This window comes from Telopea speciosissima, chromosome 7 (genome assembly GCF_018873765.1).
Source record: "Telopea speciosissima isolate NSW1024214 ecotype Mountain lineage chromosome 7, Tspe_v1, whole genome shotgun sequence".
In the NCBI taxonomy this organism is placed as follows: Eukaryota; Viridiplantae; Streptophyta; class Magnoliopsida; order Proteales; family Proteaceae; genus Telopea; species Telopea speciosissima.
Window position 1 is genome coordinate 17,402,972 of NC_057922.1, and position 20,080 is coordinate 17,423,051.

At 41.0% G+C, this 20,080-nt stretch overlaps 1 protein-coding gene across 1 annotated transcript in view; it reads right to left on the reverse strand.

The window, feature by feature from the left end:
* Positions 1 to 20,080, reverse strand: part of LOC122667557 (protein virilizer homolog) — a 78,657-nt gene that overhangs the window by 13,236 nt on the left and 45,341 nt on the right. Inside the window, exons 8-22 of the mRNA XM_043863883.1 lie at positions 18,219 to 18,360; positions 17,948 to 18,129; positions 17,768 to 17,853; positions 17,625 to 17,673; positions 17,048 to 17,114; positions 16,460 to 16,941; positions 16,276 to 16,375; positions 9,003 to 9,136; positions 3,431 to 3,498; positions 3,137 to 3,353; positions 2,677 to 2,892; positions 2,400 to 2,555; positions 2,265 to 2,318; positions 1,959 to 2,173; positions 1,789 to 1,858 (exon numbers count right to left, since the gene is read on the reverse strand). Coding sequence (XP_043719818.1) covers positions 1,789 to 1,858; positions 1,959 to 2,173; positions 2,265 to 2,318; positions 2,400 to 2,555; positions 2,677 to 2,892; positions 3,137 to 3,353; positions 3,431 to 3,498; positions 9,003 to 9,136; positions 16,276 to 16,375; positions 16,460 to 16,941; positions 17,048 to 17,114; positions 17,625 to 17,673; positions 17,768 to 17,853; positions 17,948 to 18,129; positions 18,219 to 18,360 — 2,238 coding nt within the window. The remainder of the gene's footprint in view (positions 1 to 1,788; positions 1,859 to 1,958; positions 2,174 to 2,264; positions 2,319 to 2,399; positions 2,556 to 2,676; positions 2,893 to 3,136; positions 3,354 to 3,430; positions 3,499 to 9,002; positions 9,137 to 16,275; positions 16,376 to 16,459; positions 16,942 to 17,047; positions 17,115 to 17,624; positions 17,674 to 17,767; positions 17,854 to 17,947; positions 18,130 to 18,218; positions 18,361 to 20,080) is intronic.

Below are 20,080 nucleotides of genomic sequence, written 5' to 3' on the forward strand. Positions count from 1 at the left end.
TTTGACTTACCGAGCTACTGTTTATGACCTGTTGTATTATTAAATTCTGATACATAAACAGAATCGGTTGACAAAATTGAACCATAATTCTGACTTCAGGTTTGACCCCTAAATTACTGTTTTGCCTTTGTTCTGGTCTAACTACAACTGATCCATATTTTCTGATCCAGCCATCCGATTTTCAGCAAGTGTTCTAATCCCCTATTACTAAACTCCATTTGAGTTTTAGCCTATTCCAACCATCTATTCTTGTGCTATCTATTATCTCCCTAATCTGAACTTCGCTTTGATTAAAAGATCTTGTTTATTGGCACTGTTTTGAGTTTTTCAAATTCAGCCCTACATTACTTCGGCATCTGATCTCCAACATAATTTTATTGCCTCACACCATTTGTCGTCCCAAAACCTAATCTGATCTCCATTTTTAACTTTGAATGTTGTGCAACCAACAAAAAGCTGTCATGACCCCCTTTTTTAAATCAACAATATGGACCTTCTTTCATTTAAACCACCAATTTTTTGGCCAACAGACCACATATCACTTCACCTAATGGAACTTTTTTGTTTCCATCTAGCAAATATCTTTTTGAATCTACTTGATTGATGTTGCCTGAAGAAGACACTTGATGAAGTCAAGACAGCCTGATTGGGCTTAGGAAGGCCAGACTTTGGGCCTTGGGATTACTTGTTTATGAGCTATTTGTTTATTGAGCCTTAATTATAAGCTTATAAAGTGGGGGTGAATTTAGTACACGAAAATAGTAGTTAAGTGTCTGAGTTAAGATTAGGATACTTAATAGTTTTTAAGAGTTCTGTTGTGAGTCTATTAAGTCAAGTCAGTGTGTGTGAGTGATTGACAGTCCTTTTATAACTAAGTTTAGGAAATTTAAGAGGTTATAATATGTATACAACCCCCCCCCCCCAATCAATTGGACATTATTTGAATAATAGAACTGAAGTTTTTTCAATAATTTTTGAGGAGTTGAGCTCTGCAAACATGGGTGAAGGCTCTTCTTCTGGCCTACTGCTTTCTTCTTCTCATCTTCTCACAGTTCTGAATTCTACTATATATCAGGTGCTATCTCTTCTCTTCTACTAATCATCTTCTTCAACTAATAATACTTATTCTAATCAGTTGTACCCCTGTTCTAGATCAATTTTCAGATTGCATTCTTCTTCAATATCTCTCTAGTTTCTGGCTTGTTTTTCTTCAAATTTCACATACTAGTTTCTAATCCTGTTCTCTCCGAAATTCTGGTTTTTATTCTCAAAGAAAACTAGTCTTTTGCTGGATTTTTCTAGTTCCGGCATTAGCCTACATTAACACTCTGGATCAATGTCAACCAAACACCAAAAAACTGAATATTCTATGTATCCTTTCAATGATTGGTACCAAATAGTAGATCTAGGACTAGCCCCGATTGAAGGGCCAAGTGGAAGGCAGAGAAACTAATGAGCATCCCAATTGGAAGGCACTCTTGTGGAACTTTGACTTCAGTTTTGTCAATTCTAATGAGTTCCTTTATTGTTTCACAATTTCATAAACCTATGATGCACATCTAGTTGGGGGTTCAAGTCACCATTTTTTCCATTTCAGAGCTTTGTTGAGATGCTTGAAGGCAACTTATGGTTAAAGGTACGAATGGCAGGGGGGGACACTAAAGTAACATATCATATAATATAAAAAAAAAATGCTTCAAAAAGGGGGAACAGCACAAGGATAGAGCCAATGTAAAGATGCTTACTAGAGATAACAGTCGAGCAATTTATGGACAAACAAAAATTTACCTGACAGAACTTAAGCACTTGGAGCAAAATTAAGGAACACTCTTCAGTGCTCATTCTCTGTAGACTGCTCCTGCGACACACACCATTATGTTTCAGACTAACACAACTAAAGAACTTCTCCATCAACAGCAGAAGAAAATAGAATTGGAATGTGTTCACCATTTACACACTTGTCATATGCTCCAAAGCGGTTTCGAAATGCTCGAGAATCAAAAATCAGTGCAAAGGATTTGAACACCGGAAGGCACCAACTATGCAGAGTGGATCCACTTTTAGTGGGAATTCTACCTTCTGAGAACAGCTTTCTATCCGAACCCAATGTGTCAAAGCTCCTCTCAAGTGCCGTTATCAGTATCCTAACAATACCTTGTTTCAACAGCAATGTCTGAAGAAGAAGAAGAATAAAGAGATGGTAAGCAAAAGAAAATAATGGATGCTGGCTTCAATATAAAACTAGGCACAGTTATATAAACAACCTTGGCTTGTGGATGCTCCAATAAGCAAGCAAGAAAATCAAGCAATCTGTAAACCTGACCAGAGAAAGACAAGTAACATCAAGTAACCCGAACTGAATAAAGTTTAGTAGCAGCAGCATCAACAGCAAGTATTACCTTGAAAATGTCCATGTCTGACGCAGGAGATGATTCAGAAATATGATCTTGTATCCATGAAATGAGGGGTCTCAGAAGAACAAGCGCACTGTCAGCCCTTTGGCAAGCAATGCGGATTATAAAAACTCGAAGCATGTCTTGTATGACCACCAAAGTCTGGCAAACGAGGATATATCAATGGAAACAAAAAGGCATGCAAAGAAATGAATTAAAAAGTTAACATCCCCATATTCATGTGACCAAAGGAGAGAGAACACATTGGAAAAAAGCTACTTACAGTAAAGGCAAAATGTAGAACAATCTGGCCAATCTTGTCAAGCAGTGGCATCAACCGGCTAAGTATCGTTTCAAGGTTCCCAGGCTGTAAGTACCAGTCAATTTGTCTTTCCTTTTCAGGCCCTAATAATGTCCCAACAGCCAATGTTCTAATAGCACTCAATGAGGGTATTCCATTCTTCCAAAGCCAGATAACTTCTTCTGGAAATAGATCACTCTAGCAATACATCCAGGGGGGGGGGGGGAGAAAATGAGTCACATAATTAAGTTTGACTAAGTTCAGCCACACCAATAAAATGTGCTTAAGCATATCTTTAATGATTCATCCCAAAAGTTAAATGCTACTTAATAATGAAACAGGAGACAAAAACTCATCAGTCATCAATCACAATCCAAGCTAAAGAATAGAAACAGTAAAGCTTGAGTTGGTATTGCGGGAAAAAAAAATAGAACTTCAGTACCAGAAGGCATAGCAAGCTGCAGGCTTCCTTTGGACCCAAAGCTAGAGAGGAAGTGGCTTGAACACTATCAAGGAGGCAATGAAATAGGCCAGGAGTCCAACCATATATCGGCCAGCAGGCAAGTGCTGACACGATAAGATGACAGACAGCTCCCAAACCAAGGGCGGAACCAGGATATGGACATGATAAATCAGCAGCACAAGCAGCTAACTTGGGACTGCAAACACAACAATCAAAGCAATTACATAATAAACACAAAACTGCTTTAAGAGAAACCTGCAGATTTTAAGTTACCTTACTTCTCGATGCAATCGCAAAAGTGCATTGAGTAGCTTTGTATTCCGATGCTGCTCCTTAGCATCCTACACCACAGAAGAAAATTTCAGTCTAATAGAAAATGTTCTCAAATATTCAGTTGGGCGAAAACACTAAATATTTGTTCATCTACTGGCCAACTTAAGGAAAAGAAACAACTACATTGACAGACTAAGGGCAGATGGAAGATCGATAAAGGATGAGGCACAGATGGAAGAAGCCTTGTATAAATTTTATCAGAGCATGTATAAGGCTGATGGGGTGACCATCAGTAGCTAATATTGGTTCGCAACCCCAGATGGGAGACAAGTAAGATGGTTAGAGAGAGTTTCAAGAAGAGATTTGGGAAGAGGTGCAAAGGCTTCAAAGAGTCAAAAAGCTACTGGTCCTGATGTTTTAACTTCATATTTTACAAGTGTGCCAGGATAGAGATTAACGAACAATCTGTGTTTGTATTCACCAATTTATACTTGGAATAGATGGGATATGGGGTCAAACAAGAACTTTCTCTTATCCCCCGAAGGGAATACTGCTGGGGAGATTTCAGGCCAATCAATTTACTTCCAAGCTTTTACAAGTTGGTAGTATAAGTATTGACCAATAGACTAGAGATGGCAGCTGGATATCATAGGACCACATAAAAGTGTTTTTATCAAGGGGAGACACATTTTAGATAGTGTGCCGATCACTTGTGAAAGTTTGGATTCTATCATATAGGATGAAAGGGCAGCTTTAATTGGCAAATTAGACCTTCCGAAAACATATGATCATGCACATCACGTTACTCTTGTCAAAAACGGTGGAACTAATGTGTTTTGGTGTTAAATAGAGGATGGTGGAGGCTTGCATCTCAATTTCATCCTTTTCTTTCTTGATGAATGTTGCTCCTGGCATCGAATTTATGTACAAGGGAGATTAGACAGTTAGAATCTATGAATGGATAGAATCAAGCAATAGAACAAGATTCACAGCAAGGGAACGAGGAAGAATAGAAGAGAACAGAGTTGGGAGAGAATTGATTGTGAGGGAGAGACTTCTCCACTCATCTATTTTCTTCATTAACAAAATTCTTGAAATTACATATGACACCCTGAGGAGGTAAAAGGAAACAAAAATAAAAGATAGAAAATACAACTTAACATGACTTATAAGTTATAACAAGCCAGTTACAAAAGTACCCTTTATAACATAAACTCTAACATAGACAAGAAGATCCCTTATCTCCATTAGCATTCCTGTTGGCCGAGGTTTTGAGTAGGATGATATCCATAGGAGAGAATGTTGGTCTCATACAAGGAGTGGAAGTGAAAGCAAATGGCCGCCAGATTTCTCATCTGCAATAAGCAGATGACGACATTAATTCTTAGACCATAAAGTGGTTTAAATAGAAAAATAGGGGGCTAATTTTGAGACATTTTGAAGCTGTCAGGTTCAAGAGTCAATCTCACAGAAAAGTGTGGTTTGGGGAATGAAGATTATTGTGGAAGGTGCTATGAAGTTGCAATGTATTTGAGGCAAGATACTTTTCAATTATTTGGGTATTCCACTGGGGCTGATCCAAGGTCAATGGCTGTCTGGAATCCAAAGAGTCAACATCACTAGGACGAAGATTACCAAGTTCTGATGAGGTAATGATGGCCCTGGATCTGAGGGATGCGATTGGCTAGGTGGAGCACTAGTAGTGGTAATATCTGCTGAATCTTTGCGAGACTGAGAGCGAGAGTGATTGTACACTTGCAATGGTTTAACACTTGGTACATTGTCAGTATTCAGTTGCTCCCCTGCCAGAAGGGTGTACATCAAGCTCAGGAAGAGATAATTATGGGCTGTCCAGAGAAACAATCAGCCGCACATTGTCACTAGAAAGCTCCCCCTGAAGAGGTGTCGAGGAAGAATAATAAGCAGCAGACGCATGAAACACGACATCCATAGTGACAATACTGACAAACAGACGATGAGAAGGTGGATGGTAGCACTTATAACCCTTCTAAGTGGCAGAATAGCCAACGAAAAATGCACCGGAGCCCCCAGGGTCAAGTTTGCTCGCAAGGCGATGATTGTGTGCAAAATACACACAACCAAAAAATCGCGGAGGGAGAGTAAAGGAGGATCGGTGCTGGAGAACATCCAAGGGTGACCAGGAACCCAACACGCAAGAAGGCATGCAGTTGATTAGGTAAGCAGCAGTAAGAACGGCCCATGGATGAAATCGAGAAATCAAAAAAGAGAGAGGAAGTGGCGGTGAGATTGAGAAGGAGAGAAGGAGATGGCGAAATCGAAACACAGAGAGAGACGGTGAAATCGAGAAAGACAAGAGAGAGAGAGAAAGAAGATCGAGGGAAGGAGAAACTAGAGAGGCGATAAATGGAGAAAGGCAGTGGATGGTGGTTGTCAAGTCACGGCGGCAGCATCATAAGTTATTAGGTTAAGGTTTTAGGGCGGGGATCCCAAGATTGGTTCCCGCTCTGATACCATGAAGGAAATTATTGGGGGAATAATGAATTGTGTCTCAAGAGAGCACAGCCATGTTCTATTTATAATAGAAGGGAAAAAGAGCAAATTTCAAGTATACCTTTAGTACACCGCACACTTACAAGTATACCCGAAATACCCTTAAACCCAAACAACACTCTTGTTATCCTCTCTCTACTTCTTTTCCTCCTATTTCTTCTCTTACTTCTTTGGACAAGCTCAACAGATTTCTCTCTCCTAGTACCTTCCATTGAATGCTACATTCTGATACTAAACCTTAGGATTTACATCCCTACTCTATCTCTTCACACCCATCAACAACAAACAACAACAACAACTCAGGCTTATCCCAACTAAATGGGGTCGGCTACATGGATCCTTACCCTCCAATCAGCACTATTCGAGGTCGTACTTGATACAAGGCCTAAGTTATGCATGGCTTTCTTCACCACTTCCCCACAAGTTACCCCATCAACCTCTCAAATCCTGGTTGAATATTTCTTAATTTGAATCTGAATTTCAGATATTAAAATCGCGTATTATTCTTCATAAATCTGACTGTTAGATCTGAGATCAAATTTAAAGATCTTAACCATCAGATCCGAATCTTCTTCCACCCATCATTAAGTAAGCCCACCACCTGCAGATCCATCTAACCGATCTGCATCAGTTAGCCAACAGGGAGCCATAAAAGTAGTGGAACATGCTACCTTGAATTTGGACATTTCCAGGGATGCCTTTTTGCTTCTTCATTCTGTACTCTGTGTATCTTTTGTAGAGAATGCTGCATAATTTTTAAAGCGCTGACATTTATGCCAATATTTGTGAAACTTTCAGTTCCCAATCATCTCCACACACCCCTCCCCCCCCCCCCCAAAAAAAAAAAAGAAAGAAAGACAATCAGTCTTTTAGAGACCAGAGAGAGTAACCGGATAGATTTGAAATGGCACCAAATTGACAAGTTTTGACCTCCAAAAAGAGTCAATAGTCATTAGTCCATAAGAAAATTTCAGAAAATATATTCAAATAATGCTTGTTGGCTTCCCCTTCTGTGGAAGAGGTTAGGGCGGCTGTATTCGCCGTGTCGTGTGATAGTGCTCCGGGCCCTGATGGGTTTTCGGGGTATTTCTTCATGGCCTGCTGGGAGGTTGTTGGTGAGGAGGTCTGGGCAGCGGTAAAGGACTTCTTTGAGGGTGGCAATCTTCCCAGGAGCTTCACCTCCACCAACCTAGTTCTCGTTCCTAAAAAGGACAACCCTGAGGTAATGAGAGATTTTCGGCCCATTAGCCTCTGTAATTTTTCTTACAAGATTATTGCCAAGATCTTTGTTTCTAGGTTGGCTGTGGTGCTCCCCTCGTTGGTGGCACAAGAGCAGGGTGCTTTTGTTCAGGGCCGGTGCATCCACGACAATATCTCCATTGCCCAAGAGGTAGCTCATGACTTGAACAGAAAGGTCTGGGGTGGAAATGTGATCTTAAAGCTGGACATGGCCAAGGCCTATGACAGGTTGGAGTGGCAGTTCCTATATGCGGTCCTATCGAAATTCGGCTTTGCCGACCTTTGAGTTGAGCTAATCAAGAAGACTATTGAGAATTGTTGGTTCTCTGTTGTACTGGGTGGCCGTGCTTCGGGTTTCTTTAAATCCACTCAAGGTGTGAGACAAGGGGATCCGTTGTCTCTTGCTCTGTTCATCTTAGCGGAGGAAGTTCTTAGCAGGGGTCTCAGCAATCTATTGGAAGAGGGGAGGGTGTCTTACTGATGTTATGATAGACTCGGACTCGGCTTCCACGGTTAGGATGATCGGCCAAAAAAGGTGTGCTCTGTGGAGGGGGTGGTTTTGTTTTCAAGAAGTCATGGCCTTAATATACTCTACTCGAGCTCTGGTTTCATTTGCGTACAGGGAAAGTAACAGGGTAGTAAATTGGATGGTGAATCTCGCTTGTGATTCTAGTTCATCCTCTAGGTTCCACGCTACTAGCCTTTTGCCTGGGGAGGTGCGTTGCATCCTCCGAGAAGACCGGGCTGGGTTACCAGTCTTAAGGAAATAGGTTTGGTCTTTATCTTATCTTTGTCCCATTTTAGGGGCTCGGTTGAGTTGAGAGTGTTTGCTCCTTTGGGTTGGGGTTAAGCGGCATGTCCCCCCCATGTATTCTTTATTCAATTTTGATAATCAATAGAATTCCAGGGGCTGACCCGGGTCCCAGATAAGGTTCGGGTTTAAAAAATAAATAAATAAATGCTTGAATAAAAACACAAGAACAGAATAATGCAATTCGATGATTTTATTTCCCTTAGGTGCTTGAGCATCTCCATTCCCATGCAGGAGAAAGGCAGCCACATGACATTGAATAAATACTACACATTTCTCTTTGTTTATAACAAGAAATTCTAATGAGCTCACCAAATAAATAAAAGAAAATAAGGCTTTATTTCTCTCAACCTAAAATTGGTGGAAGTAAAATAAAGAACATAAAATATTTAATATAGAATCAGGTGCATCGGAAGTAGCAGGAACATAAAGTTATACAGTAGGGCCCAGTATTTTATGTCCAAAATCTGTAAAATAACATGAGGGAACTTGGGAAGTAACATATATGCCTTACATTATTGGGTGCATCTTGTTTTGACCAAAGTAGCGAACTGAGAAGTTGTAACTTTCTTTTGGTTGCCCCTTGTCATATTCCCAAAAGTTCCTTAAGTCAATGGTAAAAAAGGGTTTTAAAATAATTTGAAAGTGACTTACCAATTACCATTATGTTATTCTCAAGAGCTACCATTGTCTTGCATGCATTTGGAGAACACATGTGAAATGACAGGATTTTACCCTCATTGAAAGAATAAGTGTGTTATACTATTAAGGCAAAAAACTAAGGTTGCAACTTCTTTTTCACCAACTTTGTTTACAACAAGATTTTCCCTACTTTATTTTACTTCCAGGCACTTTACATTGAAACAAACAAAAAAAGCCCCAAGGAAAAAGGAAAAGGACAATGTAGATTACATACAAAGTTACAAACCTATCAAGAGAGAAAGAGAGACAGAGAGAGAGAGAGAAAACTGAAAATCCAGTGACATGTACCTGCAGTTTTTGCAGAAGTGTAATCAGTAAAACAAGAGAAGGAATCAGAAGATCGACTAGGCTTTGCTCACGACTGCGTTCCAAAAGTAAATCTGATGTAGAATTGCATTCTGCACCTTCATCCACAAGGTAATCTGTTCCACAAAACAAAACTCAGTAGTCAGTACCCACATCGAACGTAGTTAAGTGTTTAATTAGAACCCAAAAGTTATGACATTTCAGAGTTATAAACTTGAAAAGCTATATCTCAACAAAGAGAATACCAAAACAAGGACAGCCAGCCATGGTATGAGTTTCAGAATGGGTAAGGAGAATTGAGAGGGCGGGTTTTAATAGAAACACCTACTCTGACAACTGCTTCGGTTTGTACAGCATCCTGTACAGATGCTCTTTCAGATAAAAATCAATAGGACTTTTACTCACAAAATTAAGACAGCCATTCATATGGAGATTTTAATTGTCAATGGTATAAACATTAGTCAAAGAAATAGCCCATCTCCCTTAAGGCCTCCTCTATTCATTTGCTTACAGTGGTCAACAGAACCAGGAACATCATGGCGTCATATCGGTGGAGATGGGTGCATATCGACCAACGATATGGGTGAGTCAAGAATGTCGACCGATATGGCCTCCATGGCGCCGCCATGGACGCCATATGGCCATGTCGGGCGATATTCTTGTTTCAGATTATAAAACTTAAGTTTTTAACAATTAAGTTTTTTTTAACCATTTTAGAGTTAATGTTTTTTCTTTAATGTGTATTGGAGGTGTAACTTCAAGTTACACCTGCAGGCTGCAGTACACATTAACATAAAAAAGCATTAAACACTAATACAATATACCCTAACTCCCTAAGTTGGGAAAAATAGAAATAAAAAACAGAGTCTTCTTCGGCCCGACACTCGACGGCGACGGCGACGCAGTTCTTCGAACCCCTCTTCAGCGACTCTCGGCCTCCTTCCTCGGCTCCGGTAAGTACTCCCAGCTCCGGTAACCTCTTCAAGCAGGTAAGTAAAGTGCCTTTCTGTTTATTTTTTTTTATTAGGTTCTTCTTCTTCTTCTTCTCCTCCCAGTCCTCCGGCGACTATTCTCAGTCCCAGCGATTGTTTTTTTTTTTCTTGTATGAGTGTATGAGTGTATCACACTCGACTGTTGTCACACCACTCACCACCACCACTCTCACTCACTCACGCACACACACGCAGAGAGAGAGAGAGAGAGAGAGAGAGAGAGAGAGAGAGAGAGAGAGAGAGTCGTCTTCTTCACTTCCGGTGACTCCTCGTCTCCTTTTTTTTTTTTTATAGGTAATATTCACAGGCCAAGGCCACTCTCACAGTCAAGACCATGATTTCATATACACTAATGGATATTACACTTTCATGAATTAAACCATAGTAGTACACTTTCATTTTGATTTTTTATTTTATAGGGTATATATTATAACATACTAAATGACATTAAAAATTGGGAAAATAAAAAATAACACATGGTCACCATGATCACCATGGCGGGCAACCACCACCGACTTGGATCGCCATGACGACGTGACAACTATGATCGTGAGGCCATAATTTCTTCAGGGCATCCCATGTATGAGGTGCCTCTAGCAGAGATGTGTGAAGATTAACTTGACAACTGCTTCACAAGGGATAAATCAAGTAAACAACCGTCAAAGACATCGATGCTATAGTTATGGATGTTAGATAGAATAAAGTACATCATGGACTCTAACATTGCGGGTATTCTGAAGCTGATTTGGAAAATTTCCGCCAAACATGACTCCATTTGGGTTCATTGGGTTTACTCCCATCTCCTCAAAAATGACTCCATTTGGACCGTTCCCATCCCTTCGGATTCCTCCAAGATCTGGCGCAAGATCCTCCTCCTCTGTCCCCTGGCGCTCAAAGCCACCTCCTCTACAATTGCTGATGGACCCTCCATCTCCCTTTGGCTTGACCCCAGGCACCCTAATGGGGTTCTTTATAATTTTTTTGGGCCTCGAGCAATTTATTCCACTGGTATTCCCAAGTCTGCCCCCCTCTCCGCCATTTTCTCCCACGGTTCCTGATTCCCCCCACCCATCTCTCCCCCCCCCCCCATCCTCTCCCAGATCTGGAACTCCCTTCCCCCTCTCCCCCTTCTCTCACAGTCTCGCGAACAAGGTTATCTAGCTCCCCTACCCCAATGGCCTTTTTAGCTTTAGATTCGCCTGGAACTTTGTTAGGACTCAAGCCCCTACTGTCCTTTGGCACAACCTAGTCTAGTTTAAAGGTCACATCCCTCGCCATAGCTTCACATCCTGGAGAACCCATAACCTTTGCCTCCCCACCCAAAATTTCCTCATCCACCGAAGAATCCATGTTCCCCCTGTTAAGGATGTCGATTAGAATTAGTAGTTTGGGGGTGTTTGGTGTGATTTCTATCTTATTTATATTTCTAGTTTATTTTCTGTACTAAGGGTGTTTTGGGGATTTACTCTTGTTAAGTGATTTAAGTCAATATAAGTGATATGTCTCTCCTCACGATTCAATTTATTCAGAATCGTGAGGGAGTTTTCCTGCTCTCTCTATCGATCTGTCTTCTCCATCTTTCTCTTCTCTTCTCCTTCTCCATCTTCTCCCCTCTTCTTCTCCTCTCTTCTTCTCTACTGATCACAATTGCAGGTCTGCACTCTTACATGGTATCAGAGCAGCAATTCTGATCCACGATCTGCTCCCCTCCTGCAGTTTTGAAGACTTTTCTGTGCTCTCTCTTATCGTGGTCCACAGCAACCATATGCTGCCTTCTATTGCCTGAACCCTAGTCATATTATAATGAAGGACTAGGGTTCCCTGCTGTGCTACTGTTTGGCTGTCTGCAAGGTGGATGATTGAAGTGTTTTCTGCCCCAACCTGAAATCGATTTTCCAAAAAAAAAAAAAAAAAAAAAAAAACCCCTGTGGAAATCGATTTTGCTTCTCCTGGATTTTTTTTTTTTCTTTCCTCTACATTGGCTGCTGGTTTGGGGTTTTATTCTCAGCTGTTGGTGATTATTTGGCCATCAATTGGTTTCCTTTTTTTTTGCTGCTGCTCTCAAGATTATCGGGTCCTCTGTTTTTTTCTGCCCTATTTTGGGTTTTTTTTTTTTGGCTGAAATCGATTTGTTTTGGCCTGCCCTATTTGTTGGCTGTTTCTGTCCAAGCTTTAAGGTATCATCTACTTGGTTTTCATGGCTGATTCTGAGCCTCCTACAGATCACTTTAATGTTCAGATTACTACCATCAAGTTGAATGGTGCTTCGAACTATCTTCTTTGGTCTCAAGCCTTTGAGGTATATGTTACTGCTCGCCGGAAGATGTCTTACCTTACTATGACTCCCCCAGCCTCTACTGATGCTAAATACGAAGATTGGAAGGCTGAGAATGCAACCCTCCTCTGCTGGCTTTGGAATAGCATGGAGCCCTCCATAGCCTCAAACGTGATGTTTCATAAAACTACCAAGGGTGTTTGGGAAGAACTCAAGGAGAGCTACTCTCAAGACACTAATCTTTCACGGATTTATGATTTGTATGAAAAGTTTTTCTCTTTCAAGCAAGAGGGAAAATCTCTTGGCGAATACTACAGCTCTTTGAAGGGCATGTGGGAGGAACTCAATGTGTACCAGCCTATATCTACTGATGCTGCTGTGATTAAGGCTCAACGTTCTGAATTTCTTGTTGCTGAGTTCCTCTCTGGGTTAGACTCTGATCTTCAGTCAGTCAAAAGCCAATTATTGACTGGTGAGAAGATCCCGTCTATGAATGAAGCTTATTGTCGCATACAAAGGGTTGTTTCTCCTTCCACGGTCAAATCTGATACAGCTCCTGTCTCTAAGGATAATTCTGCCCTTTTTACTTCTACTGGAGGGCGTAGTCGTGGTGGTGGTACCTCTTCTCGAGGTGGTCGTGGTTCAGGAACTGGTCGTGGTCGTGGGGCTGTTTCTGGTGGTCGAGGGGCTGGATTGAACTCTGCTGGTTCCTCTTCTAGTGATGGTGGTTCTCGATGGTGTTCTCATTGTGGTCGTCCTAACCACACTGTTGAAAAATGCTGGCTGAAACATGGCAAACCACAATGGGCTCGTGAGCAATTTGCCAATGCCGCAGTCTCTGATGGAGCGGCTGATTCTGTGCATCCTTCTAACACTAATCATGGGTCTCTTACTGATGGTGGTAGTACTTCTAGTGACCTGGTTTCTCAACTATTACAACGAGTTCAACAACTGGAGGCATCATCATCTTCTACTCCTACAGCTACTCTCGGCCACTCAGGTACTACTGCATGTTTCGCCTCTTCATCCTCTCCGTGGGTCATTGACTCCGGTGCTTCTTCTCAAATGACTGGTAAGCCTAATTTATTTTCTTCTTTTACTCAGTCTACTACTTCATCTCGGATTTCCATTGCCGATGGATCTTTTATTCCTATTACTGGTCATGGGGCTATCCCCTTATCCTCTAATCTTTCCTTGACTAATGTTCTTCATGTACCTAGGCTGCCTCTTAATCTTTTGTCTGTTAGTCAATTAACTAAATCTTTAAATTGCTCTATAACCTTTCATCCATCTCATTGTGTCTTCCAGGATCTCGCAACGAGGACGACGATTGGTGGCGGGCATGAGAAGGGTGGTCTCTATTATTTTGATTTGGCAACTTCTCCAACAGCGACTGTTGCTACTTCTTCTGATGTTTCTCCATTACATTGGCACTATCGGCTAGGACATCCTTCCTTATCCAAGCTGCGACATCTGGTTCCTAGCTGCAAATCTGTCTCCCGCATTGAGTGTGAAGCTTGTGAGCTTGGCAAGCATCATCGTACTGTTTTTCCTTTGAGTCCAGAGTCTAGGAGTACTTCTTTATTTCAGTTAGTTCATTCTGATATTTGGGGGCCATGTAGGGTCAAGAGTCGATTGGGTTTTCATTATTTTGTCAGTTTTATTGATGATCATTCTCGGATGACATGGTTGTACCTCTTGAAGGATAGATCTAAGTTTGTTTCTGTTTTCAAACAATTTTATAATGAAATTCGCATTCAATTTGGTGTTCATTTGAAAATTTTACGTACTGATAATGCTCTAGAATTGGTTCAACATGAGATCTTTTCCTTTTGTTCTGACAATGGCATTCTTCATCAAACTAGTTGCTCTAATACACCACAACAAAATGGTGTGGCGGAGCGCAAAAACCGCCATTTGTTAGACATTACTAGATCATTAATGTTTCATATGAATGTTCCTAAACTCTATTGGGCTGATGCAGTGTTGACTGCTTGTTTCTTGATTAATCGCATGCCTTCCTCGGTTCTTCATGATAAAATTCCTTTTAATGTTGTTTTTCCGGAGCGGGCTGCTTTCTCTCTTCCTCCTCGTGTTTTTGGTTGCCAATGTTTTGTTCATATTCTTCGCCCTGGCCTTGATAAATTGTCTCCTCAGGCTGTCAAGTGTCTGTTTCTTGGTTATTCTCGTACCCAGAAGGGGTATCGATGTTTTGATCCTGTTTCTCACCAACACTTTGTCTCCGCTGATGTGACTTTCTTCGAAAATACTCCTTATTTTCCTGGTTCTCCCAGTGATAATGATCTCTCTGTTGATACTGGTGTTGGTCCGGTTGTTCCTACTGTTCCCCCTCTTCCGTTGGTTGCCAATCCTCTGCGGGTTTATCACCGCCGGGCCCAAAAGCAGCCGCCGCCTGTGCCGCCTCAAAATGTTGTTGCTGCCCCTCTACCGCCACCAGCTGAGTCCTTGCCTGCGGATCCTCCTTTAGATGCTGATGACCGTCCTATTGCTTTGCGCAAAGGTACCCATACTTGCACTCAAAATAGTTCCCTTTACCCCTTGGCAAATTATGTCTCTGTTTCTCATCTCCCAACTTCTTATCGTGCTTTTGCTACTACATTACACTCTACCTTTGTTCCCACTTCTTATACCTTTACCTTGTCTCACCCGGGGTGGAAACATGCTATGGATGTGGAGATGAATGCCTTGATCTCTCGTAAGACTTGGTCATTAGTGGATCTACCACCTGGTAAGGATCTTGTTAAGTGTCGTTGGGTGTATACAGTTAAGTACAATCCAGATGGCACTGTGGAACGGCTCAAGGCCCGTTTGGTTGCAAAAGGGTATACACAGACCTATGGGGTCGACTATTTTGAGACCTTCTCTCCCATTGCTCGTTTGAATTTTGTTTGTATCATACTTTCCTTGGCTGTCAATCTTGATTGGCCTCTATTTCAGATGGATGTGCAGAACGCCTTCGTGTATGGTGATCTCCAAGAGGAGGTATATATGGAGCAACCTCCTGGGTTTATATTTCTAGTTTATTTTCTGTACTAAGGGTGTTTTGGGGATTTACTCTTGTTAAGTGATTTAAGTCATTATAAGTGATATGTCTCTCCTCACGATTCAATTTATTCAGAATTGTGAGGGAGTTTTCCTGCTCTCTCTATCGATCTCTCTTCTCTTCTCCTTCTCCATCTTCTCCCCTCTTCTTCTCTACTGATCACAATTGCAGGTCTGCACTCTTACACCCCCTTCTTGTATCTTTTGCTGGAATGGTTCCAAAGACATAGATCACCTCTTCTTTGCTTGCCCTTTCTCCTCTACCATCTGGAAAAAAGTCCTATCATTTATTTGGCCTCGCAGCAGGAGACCCCTCCCCTTTGCTAGAGAGTGGCTCTGGCTGGTCATGACTTACCCTGGCTGCTCCATCTGCGACACTGTTGGCAAGCTAGTGTTTGGCGCTGCTCTTTACCACATTTGGATGAAGAGGAACCTCAAAAGATGGACCTCCAACTCTAGGTCTTTCGACTTGATTTGGAAAGCCATCTCTTTGGATGTCTCCTCGAAGCTGAGTTTTCTCCCTAAAAACCTTTTTTGGACTCCCCAAGGAATAGGCATATTGTTGTTTCCTGGGGTTTAGATAGTGCTCTTTTACGGCCCCAAAACCCTTCTTAGTTTGGTTTGGGGTTTGTATCTTCCTCCCCCCCCCCCCTCTATTTCCTTTTTTCTCCACCACCCCTCTCTCTTTCCTTTGGTAATATATTTTTTTTACTCACCAAAAAAAAAAATTACATCATGGACCAGAAGTTTCTGACAAGTGTAAGATTTCAACAAAAAGCAAGTTTGGATCCACAATAGATACCAATATAAATATATCAATGAAAACTTTTGCATTGACATCAGCACCTATTGGCTATCAAGCAAGTAAAGATATAGATTCCCATAACCCAGTCTTCAAAAGAAAGGTCAGTCATAACTAACTTACCATAGGTATTGGCAGATCTCTCGAGCATGGATTTACAGTTGACCAAAATGACATATATAAGTGTCACAGCACCTTCTTCGTAAAGAGCAGCAGCAACAACCTTCACCAGTAAAACAGCATTTAGGCAGGCTAAGGTACACTGACCATGCAGTTGTAATTTGCAAAATGAAGTGAGACTTCATACCGAATTTTCTGCAATGAACGCCAAAATCCGAAATGTTGTCGTCAGCTGTGCTACAGAAGAGTCACGAAGAGTAACTCCTTCAAAATGCCTGTCAGCAACAAGTTTCCCCAGTAGATTCTCTACAACTTGAACATCAAAACCACTGGCAGAATCTCCAACAACATTTTCAACATCCATAGAATCTGATACCAGAACACTGGTTGAAGTTAGGTGAGCATCTCCCCCAGAGGCTAAAACAGCAGCATAGCGTAGAAGCCCAACAGCACCACTTTTCTGATAAACAGCACCAGCATCTATCCATTCCAACAACCTCGTAGGAGCATCTTTTCTATTGGACCCAGGGGAAGATGAATGCAAAGCTTTATGAAGCTCCACAGCATGCTCGATCCAAGAACCCAAAGAAGATGCAGTAGAGTCAGTAACAATGACTTCAAAGAGCTCCGCAATTGAGTGAAAGATCGCAAGATTAAGTGGGGAAGCACCTGAATATCAAGAAGTTCAACTGAATCAGTGCAAAGTTTAAATATATGTGAATAAGGAACACAAGGTTAATTTGTGTCGGCAACATCCAGAATAATCATATAGTACCACTAGTCAAAGTCACTGGCTCCAATTCCTTGACAGAATGCAATGCTTCCAATAACACTGAAATTGCCTACATATACAGAATCAGTAAAATGCGGCGACAAGAAACAATTGAAGTAGAACAAAGTGATGCATAATAATTCGAAAACAAACAGCTAATAATGTGCAGCAATATCTGGGGTATGGATTGCGCATAACTTTCCAGATCCCATGAGAATTGGACCTACCACCACATGGGCCCACTAACAGATTAGATGGACCAAAGATTAGGTTGAAGAATAACTCAGACCATCCAAGTCTTTCCCATTTATTTGAATGGTTAAGAAATAGGAGTTCATTAAATCTTTAAAAAGATTCAAAAATTATTGACAGATTAGAAGTCCACCAGTCTAACTGGTTTTTTGGGCCGCAACCTTTTAGATGGAACCCATCCATCTGTTGGTTCTGTAACCCCAACATAAATGTAAGTTACTAACGCCCTAGGCAGAAGGCATTCCATGATCTGAATTTTATCTTCTTGCCAACCAAAGCATGTCTTATCTAATAATTTGAAGATGCTTCTGATGAGAGACCAGAATACCTCTGGAAAATGCCCCAGAGACAACAAAGCCTGACGTCCACAATCAGACCTGTAAATTATTTCAATAGCAAATGTCAAAGTGATCAATGCAAATAAAGATCAAACAAAATAAATGAACAAACAAGCCAACATTGCAATCCTACCTCGAAAGAGTACATAGTTCCCAGAGAACCCGTAGAAATTCTTCAGAGTGAAGAGTTGACGTCACAAGACGATCTATAGCATTTACCTGCACAAAAGCAAAATAAGGCATCCAATAACCAGCAAAAGGGGCCAAAGAAAAAGCAAGGGCAATCTTTGAGGAACAAAACATTTGAACTTACCACCCTTAGGTGCATCTCAGTAATCATTCCAACTTCTTGTGGGCGACAATAGAAACCCTTGGATATCAAAACCGATGCATATCGAAGAGGGATACAGTCCTCTTTATTCATATCTTCCACACCCTCAAGTGTCAGAATTACAGTTGCAGTAACTTCAGGCTGAAGGAGTAGGAAAATTAAGCCTGAGAGAAAATAAATTGTAGCATATGCATTAAGAAGAGCAACACATTTCAGGAAGTTTGCAAAATGATAGAAACAACATATACAAAACCTGAGCGACAGAAAAGAAGCGAAAGAAGTATAGCTTCAATTGATGATGCGATGTCCACAAATATGTCCATGACATGTCCTTTTTCAGAGCGCAAAATAGCAGATGACAACAATGCAGCTGATAGCAGAAGAAAACCTCTCTCCTGTTTCCAAAGAGAGATTTTAAGCTCTAAGAAATTATAACAAATCCTCTCAATTTCCTTAAAAGGAAAGATAACAGTTTTGAATTTCAGAAATTAAGTTAGAGAGACTACAACAACAACAACAACAACTCACCCTTATCCCAACTCAATGGGGTCGGCTACATGGATCCTAGCAAAGACAAAATAATAAAAATAAAAGGAAAAGGAACACGACAACAGCAACTACAACTCGGTCATAAACAACTAACTGGGATCGGCTACACCGATCCTAGCCCTCCAATCAGCTCTATTCGCCGTTATATTCGAAACAAGGCCTAAACTATGCATGTCTTTCCTCACCACTTCTCCTAGGGTCATTTTAGGCCTGCCCCTAGCTCTTTATTACCTTCAATCTAAATCAAGTCACTCCTCCGAACTGGAGCATCCGAAGGCCTCCGTTCAACATGGCCATGCCACCTCAGTCAACTTTCTCGAAGCTTATCTTGAATTGGGGCTACTCCCAAATCAGCTGTAATATGATCATTCCTTATTTTATCCTTCCTGATTTTGCCACTCATCAATCTCAAGTCTCAACATCCTAATTTCCCTTACACTTTAGCTTATCTATATGACGCTTCTTAACTACCCAGGACTCCACGCCATACATCATAACCAGTCGATCACATAACACTCCAAATGCACCTCTCTACTTCATCCATCCTACTTTAATTCTTTGTGAGACATCATCTTCTATATCACCTTCCTTACTGATGATTGATCCTAGATAACTAAAATGGTCACTTTGTAGGATCTCTATTTCATCAACTTTCACACCCTCATTATCCGACCCAGAGTTACTAAAGTTACACACCATATACTCCATCTTCATTCTCCTTATTTTAAAACCTTTTGATTCCAAGGTTGATCTCCATAACTTCAGTTTGGCGTTAATTCCAGCCTTCATCTCATTCGGCAAAACAATGTCATCAGCAAAAAGCATGCACCAAGGAACCACATCTTGGACATCTCTAGTTAGCTCATCCATGATAAACGCAAACAAATAAGGGCTTAAAGTTGATCCTTGGTGTAATCCAACTATAATTGGGAATTCACTACTTTGACAGTTTGACCCCTCACGGTTCTTACACAAGTCACCACATCCTCATGCATATCTAATTATGTCCACATATTTACTTGATTGATACACTTCTCTTCCTGAGCACATGTGATGCAAATCTATCACCAAACAGGGCTTCTTTTATTAGGAATACGTCTAGGGTTGGGTTATAAAAATGTTGGGCCTTTGATCCCATGGGTTTTCACGGTAATAGGTCACTTTTATGGACCTAAAGTAGGGACACATAGGTTGCATTCGGGATTAGCTCTATACTTAGTTTATTTTCATGTTTTACAGTTTTAATTAAACCGGTTGAACCACTGGTCCAATTTAAGTGATTTTAAAATATTCTTTTAGAACAGAATCTTGTTAACTTAAGTTATATTTTAGGGTCCACACCTCTCCACGAATTTTAGAGAGGAAGTGTTTTGTATTTAACCACACTATTCCTAGGTTGCATATGAATTTAGGCCTTTGGCCAATATAAATAAAGCTAACCGTGGGGCTCCTCTTTACTTCACTGTTTTAGAAAACTCTGCTCAAGCTGCTCTGCAATTGTGTTCTCTCCCTTGAAGATTGTCTTGTGTTTGATCAAGGCTGGTGGGATTGGTGTTTGATCCAATC